The following is a 7,402-nucleotide window of genomic DNA, read 5'->3' as shown; positions in this document are numbered from 1 at the left end:
CTAGTAACCCTATCCCTCCAAGCTGAATTAGTCTGGGGTCCCAGCGATGACCTCGAAGCCTTTTGAGCCCATGGAATTGATGTGTTTGCTCCTTTATCCCTTGTTGTTCAGTTGTGTCTAATTCTTTGTGACCATATTTGGGGTTTTCTTAGCAAAGATCCTGGAGTGGTTCACCGTTTCCTTCTCCAGCTCATTTGACAGATGAGGAAACTGAGGCAAACAGGGCTAAGTGACTTGCCCAGGGTCACCCAGCTAGTAAGTGTCTGAGGACAGATTTGAACTCAGGAAAATGTCTCCTGACTCCTGGCCGAGCACTGTATGCACTGTGGTGCCCCCTAGCACCTGCCCCTCCTGTACCATCCTGCATCTCTGGGAGAAGTTGAAATGTGATATCCCCCAAATTAAGTGTTGAAAAGAATCAAAGGAAAGCACATGGCAGTAAGTTATTTTAATTCTCTTAAGTCAACGAGATGAAGCAGGACACCAATGGAAAGCTTGAGGAAACAGAATCTATCTCCTGAAAGATTGCAGACTGTCCAGCAGTAGAGTCTTCCCCATGGCCTCTGGAGGGCTTCATTTCAGCTCTTAGTTACATCAGGACCTATGACAAATTACGACACCTGAGACATTCATTTCCTAATGTAATATGATCATTGACTTTTTTCATCTTACCGAGAGCACTTAACCCACATAAAAGGCTAAACCCGCTAAACACTCAGAGAAAGTGAATTCACAGAATATTCAACTTAACTTTGTACTTTGACTTACAGAGCTTTACCTTTACAAGATTTAAACTCATAAAGCCTTGAATCTGATCAACAATGACCTTTGATAACTACCCTGCTGCACGCTAGCACTGAAAATGTAGACAAATACTCTGACCATTGAGACACCATCTCCCTTTGGTTTTAACAGGAAACAGTCCTAGGCTGTATTGTACTTAAAAACAAACTGATGGTTGTGTCAGTGTGGGCCAAGGCTTGGATCCACCCATGAAGACTGTCAAGTCCTCCATAATGTCTATTTCCTTGGAGTCATCCTTCGGCAACCAGTGTTAGTAGTAGAATGTCAGCTCCTTGAGGGCAGGTGGCATTTTATTTTGCCTTTGTGTCCCCAGTGCCTAACAAAGTGAGGAAGAGCCAAGAAAGCCAGATTCTCTATTTCTGGTACATAATAGGTACTTAATGTTCATTTGTTTGAATTGAATGAGCCTTTGGTATTTTGTATTTTCTTTCATATTTTATGTTTCCAGGATCAAGATTTCTATAATAAGTAGGCCTGTAAAAGAGATAATATATGCAAAGGACTTGGATAAGCTAAAAATGATATATAGCTAATAGGCACTATTATGATATAATAAATATTAAATATTATCGAATAACGAAACATTCATAATCGCTGTTAATAGTGACTATTTCACTAAAAGTAAGTCGTCTTGGAGGCCATAGTGTTGCACATTATTTGACCATTTTGCTGGCTCCATCCATCTTCCTCTTACCCACTTAAAGAATACTGGTGATTTTGGAATTGCTTCAGGTCTTGGAATGCTGCTGCTGCTTCTTTTTTTTTTTTTTTTATCAGCGTGTCATAATCACCTGAAACAGCACTTGCAAAAATGCCCAAGTGCCTTTGTCTGAGAATGGGAGCATCTCAGAGTTTGAAGGGCTCCAGAACAATCCTCACCTCCCACACCCCAAAAACCAACCCATCCAACCCACATCTAGATAAAAATACAACACTCTTAACGAGTAATCTCCAGCCTTTGTTTGGAGGTGGGAGCCCATGAACTTGCCAGGCAGTTGGCTCTGCTGTGAGATAGTTCTGATCATCAGGAAGTTCTTCCTGACTTCCAGCTTAAATTTGTCTCTGAACCTTCTACCCATTGCTCCTGCTCCTGAGCTCTAGGGTGCTATCTCTTTTACATTATGAAAGTCCTTCAAACTCTGGAAGACAATGTTATGTCCCACCTAAGTCTTCTATTTTCCATGCTCCCAGTTCCTTCAACTGGTCTTTATATAGCAGGACAAAAAAGAATAACATGACAGCATCTTAAATCCTGTCACAGGCTCAGGTGTCCTCCTCTGGACAGCCTCCAGGTTATCAAAAAAAATATCCTTTTAAAACTCTGGCATTCATAATTATACATGATTCTCTAGGTAGGGACTGGTCAGGACAGAGAACAGTGGGGCCATCACCTCCCAACCCCAGACAATACAGGAAAAGTTGAGAAACTCAGAAATACAGAAAATATATGTGTCGTATGGTATATCAATATATTATCTCTTTTAATACCATAATAGTTCAGACTTCTCTGGTATGAAGGGAGGGCCAAACATTTTTATGTGGATTTTCCAGATCGTGGACAGCACCACACCCCTCATCCCCACAATGGGGAAGGCATACCTGTATACATAAATGTATATACAGCCTTACATGTCAGGGCTCTTATGGTAATAAAAGTGGCGTATCATGGTGGGCCGCCATAAAGAGGGAAGGGCGGGGTGGTAATAGGAACACGCCATTAAGATCCCAACATGCTCTTTGTTTCAATTATTTTTCAATGCCTCATTAAATCTAAATGGCAATTGTTCATCTCAGGGAGGTTGAAAATATGATGGAGAAGACAAAAAATGGTCAATTGAATTCTAGTGTTTAAAGAGTGAGGTTATGATGTCCATTGTCTATAGATTAGATGAGATAGTATTTATAAAATGCTTAGCATGGCGCCTGGAACACAGTGTTAACAGATAGATGCTCATTCCTCTCCCTTGTTCTATCCCTTCCCTATCCCCTGGACAGTGTTGTCTCTAACAATCTGAATCTCTGTTAGATACAAAACATCATTCACCTGCCCATCTCTCTCCTCTCTTCTCTCTCTCTCTCTCTCTCTCTCTCTCTCTCTCTGTCCGTCCATCTGTCCATCTGTCTGTCTATCTGTTGAATTATTGACAATTGCCCTTTGCTTTTACCTTGTCTTCATAGAAACCTTCCTTCCTATGCCTCCTGTGCAGGGGTTGGGGAAGTCGGAATTGCAACAGCTGTGCTATCCTCTGTGGCCAGAAACGTGGAAGAGACAGCCGGGGTGACTGTAGCTGTTATGGTGTTGGTGATGGGAATGGTTGTAGTCTGAATGGGAGCTGTGGGGCTGTTGTTTGAACTTGATGATGTTGGAGGCTGGGCATATTGGGGGTGATTAAAAGTGAATGCAGGGTATAAGTTGCTAGGAACCATAGGCCAAGGATAGATATTGCGCAGCAGTGGCATGTAGGAGGGATATGGTTTTCTCCAAACTACTCTGGAGAAATATGGATGATGTACATATGCCCTTGATGGAAAAGTGACTGGCACATATGGCTGATGTGTATATGGAGTGTAGACATATTGGACAGGAGACTGTCTGAGCAGCTGTTGTCTCAGCTCAGGCCGTCTTTCATTTTGCTTATCACACTGCATAGAGAAAAAGAAAGAAATAGATAGAAGGTCATTTTCATACCACACATGGGACTCACCAAACATCTCAGCTTGAGAATGTTTGAAACCACATGTTGTTATATTTCACTTTGGGAAAAAACAGATTAAATGAATTATCCTTGATGTTTAGATGATTCTAATCTGGGTGGTTTTACCTCCTTACCTTAGAATCTAAGTAATTATGTTTGTTGTTTCAAATAGTACATCGAGAAACTCCATAGGAGATCTTGACATTCTAAAACAATGCATTCATTTATCCTGCACACCCATATTCCATGCAGTAGTGAATCATACAGCATCACTTCCAGATAACACTTCTTACAAGCCAAACAGGGACGGATGAACAGAATAATGAATTTGAAGAGACCTGGAACATTTTGTTTCAGCTTGTCTTTTTGAGTGGCAGTGTAGAGTTTTGAACTTCCTGTATTTATTGACATATGTTCTAAAACCCAAAGACAAGGAAACTAATTGTGAATGGAACTAGAAATTTGTCTGGTGCTCCTTCCTCTTGCACAGAAAAAATGAATTAAATCACATAAGCATATGCAAAAATGAGAGATCTTCAAGGGCTCGGAGAATTATTAGAGTTCTTAAGGATCTTTCACTAGAATCAACTTAGTATGTTGGATAGGGAGTTGGTAAGACCTGGTTCAAACCCTATTTCTGACAACTCCTGGCTGTATGACCCTGAGCAAGTCAGTTAGCTTCTTAATGATCTAGACAACATTACAAATGATAAGTTGCAGAGCCCGTGCTGCTTTTGCTAGCAGAGAGAGCTTCCCTGCTAGGAGTTCCCCAGGGAGGGGAGTCACAGACTGGTGTTGTGATTCCAATGTGGCCCACACTCCTTGCTGATTACTAAGGAGCAAACAGGATGAATATCGATGCAGGGCCTTTCAGTTGAACTTTGAGAGTAGAACTAGTTGATTTTCATTCCCCAGTATTTATTTTTGGAAGTTCATCTGATTAGTTCTGAGATGTAAGTTTTTATGTTTTGAAGAGGAAGCATTTGTAATTTTTTTGGTATCTTTCACAAAATGTACATTAATCATTGCGATGTTCTGTAAAAAAGTAAAAAGAACTTACAGGCCATTTTTCCCAGTCCAAGTCAGCAGTCTGGTGTGGTGCCAAGACAGGAACAATAAGAAAAACAGAGAAAGATAGTTGGACACAAACTAAATTTGTTCACTTCTAGAAAAAGTTTCTGCTTATTGAATATAATGAGGATTAAAAAAAATTCTTTCTTTTTTTCTTTTTTTTTTTTTTTGCAATATAACTGCCAAGAGATATTTTCTGTGGCTCTAGAATTGGATTTCAGGTTGATTTGCCTTCAGATGAAGGAAATCCAAAATCGAAATTCTAGAGGGACAGCATTCTTCTCCAGTCTGGAAAGAGACTGGCTCTATCTTGAGGCCTGTAGCCCCCGAGAATTCTGCTAGGCATAGAGCTTTTGAGGTAATCTGGGACAGAAGCATTGAGCAGATGGGGCAGAGGAGAGAGGAAAGCATCACATAGTGTAGGGATGATGGCAGCTCAGGTCCTTGTAGGTATCTTATAGTGTAATCTCTGGGACTGGGGACTAAGTTAAGCATAACAGGCTGATTTCAGTAACCAAGGCTCCACTCGGTGGAGAGGAGAGAACAAAGAATTTGGATTGAAGCTCTAAGTCATGACTACCTTAGGAACTCAGCACATTCACTAAAAGGTTTGTACTTATACATGTTCTCTGTCCAGTTTTCTCCAGTGCTTGCTGTATGGTCTAATTATTTCTTTAAACTGTTTATTTCCAAGAGAAGAGGAGAGCAGAGCAGAGCACTGATGAGGAGGGGGAGAGGAAAGAGAAAGCTAAGACAGGGAGAGAGAGAAGGGAAGTGTAAAGGAGAAGAGAGGGACACAGAGAGACAGACAAGAAGGAGGGAGAGAGGGATAGGGAGAGAGGGATAGGGAGAGAGACAGAGAGAGAGAGACAGAGAGAGAGACAAAGAGAGAAAGAGACAGAGAGAGAAAGAGAGAGACAGAGAAAGAGAGAGAGACAGAGAGAGAGGAGGGAGAGAGGAGAGAGAGAGATGGCAGAGAGAGAGAGAGACAGGGGAGATAGAGAGAGACAGGGGAGATAGAGAGCGAGGGAGAGAGAGACAGAAAGAGACAGACAGACAGAGAGAGATCTATAAGGATCTAGATCAATTCACCCCATAGGCTGAAGCCAAGTGAAAGCCACTGTTGAAAGTTGAGCTGGTTGTCTTAGACCTTTGGCCCTTCAAACAAATCTCTCTTCTCTGAAGGATTTAGTAGAGATGGGGAATAAAGCAAAAGTAATGCCCTGCACTGCTCAGGGAGGTGTAGTCTTGAGAGAATCTTCTCCATCTATTTTCTGATGGAAGGAGAGAGTTTAAAATTTAAAACTATAAAAGGGAGCCTGGGCCCAGCCCGATTTTGCCTTTATCTGCTGGTTACAACCACTTAGTCTTTAAAGTGTATGAGGAGCACAAATTCTTTATTTCTTGCTGTGCCGCTGCTTCCCCATGTGACCTTGGTGCAGTTTTTCATTATCTCGGCCTCCCTTTGCTCATCTGTGAAATGAAGCTGCATTGGGTGTCAAAGGCCCCTTCTAAATCTCTTATTCTATCAGGTCTCTGCTTCTAGCTAATGAGCAGCCTCTTATTTACAGTAGAAATGATGTCTCAAGTTAATTTCAAAAAATATTTAAACAACTATCCAGATTTGAATATTTCCTCTTGAAATTATATCATAAAACAATATAAAGAACACTTACCGAGAAGCACACCATTACCGCCAGAATATGCACAGCCAAGAATGAGACCTTCATTGTGGTTGTTATGCTTTAAAAAAAAGATACAGAATCTGCTTATTACACATGCATTTTATATAGTGGCTAAGAGAGTCAAAAGTCGCACGAAGCCCAAGCATCGGGCTTTCTGAAAGCCTCCGGATCTAACCACAGTCGTCATATTTGACTGATCAGTTTCAGTTGGTTGGCTGGTTGTTGTTCATCATTGAAAAGGAACAAATGACATCACTATGTTGGGGTCACAGTGGCTGATATCTAACTGCTCAATGAGGCAAGTTAGTTTCCAGTCTCTGTAGGTGCTTTGGCTAAAATATTTAGCACCTCACTGGTATAACTGAATGTCCACTTTCCCCTGTTCCCCTTGGTTCACTGAATGACATCTATTTGAATCCACATTGGTGTATCACATAGGAAAATAATTTTAACATTTGAAAATTTCGCCTTTATACTTGAACATTTCAAAAGATTTGTGGTCTTAATGGTAGGCACAATCCTTTACCTATGCATTTTGCAGTCTGTTTGGCCTTTAGTAAATGATTTTTTGAGTTGCTGTGGATAAAAACAAATCACTTAGTTACTGCCCCTCTTGTGATCAGCTTATTTTTTCCATAAGGAGGACAGTCTTCACCTTTACAGTCTGTGACTAGGCCTGTATAAGAAGACTTTTAAGACCCTACTAGAGTATTTGTCTCTCTGATAGTCTTCAAGGACCCCAGCTACTCCCTTGCCATGATGATAAACTGGAATCTGATGGGAATAAAAATCTTACTTTAGTGTTTACCAATGAATATTATGGAATGTAATTATTAAAACCTCCAGACATTTTACTTGGGGAACATTTAAATGGGTTCACATAGACACAGACCAACCACATACACATTAAAAGAAGGGAATGAATAGGAATGTTTAGTTCATTTTCACCAAAATTGTTCAGATAATTGTTGTTTTAAACAACTGATAGCTGAGTAGACTTCTGCAGTTAGGTGAACCTACTGCTGAGTAAATCAATTGGTGAAAAATAACTCACTCTAAAACAAGTTTAAACAAATGATATGAAATGACTGCAGCATTCAGTCAAGGAGATGAATGTACTCCCCAATCCCCAAATGGAGAACTGCC

General features: G+C 40.7%; 1 protein-coding gene across 1 annotated transcript; it reads right to left on the bottom strand.

The window, feature by feature from the left end:
* Positions 1-2,994: 2,994 nt before the first annotated feature.
* Positions 2,995-6,301, bottom strand: LOC138169404 (kappa-casein-like). Its single transcript, XM_069098822.1, has 3 exons — positions 6,248-6,301; positions 4,561-4,590; positions 2,995-3,447 (listed from the first exon to the last, which is right to left on the bottom strand). The coding sequence occupies exons 1-3, from the start codon at positions 6,299-6,301 to the stop codon at positions 2,995-2,997; spliced, it is 537 nt and encodes a 178-aa protein (XP_068954923.1).
* Between the last annotated feature and the right edge of the window lie 1,101 nt (positions 6,302-7,402).

Source organism: Petaurus breviceps, unplaced genomic scaffold, assembly GCF_028583685.1.
Source record: "Petaurus breviceps papuanus isolate PSGF00001 unplaced genomic scaffold, PetGlider_PUasm1.0 126, whole genome shotgun sequence".
Taxonomy (NCBI): domain Eukaryota; kingdom Metazoa; phylum Chordata; class Mammalia; order Diprotodontia; family Petauridae; genus Petaurus; species Petaurus breviceps.
Note: the sequence above shows the minus strand (reverse complement) of the source record. Positions and strands in the feature narration are given on the sequence as shown.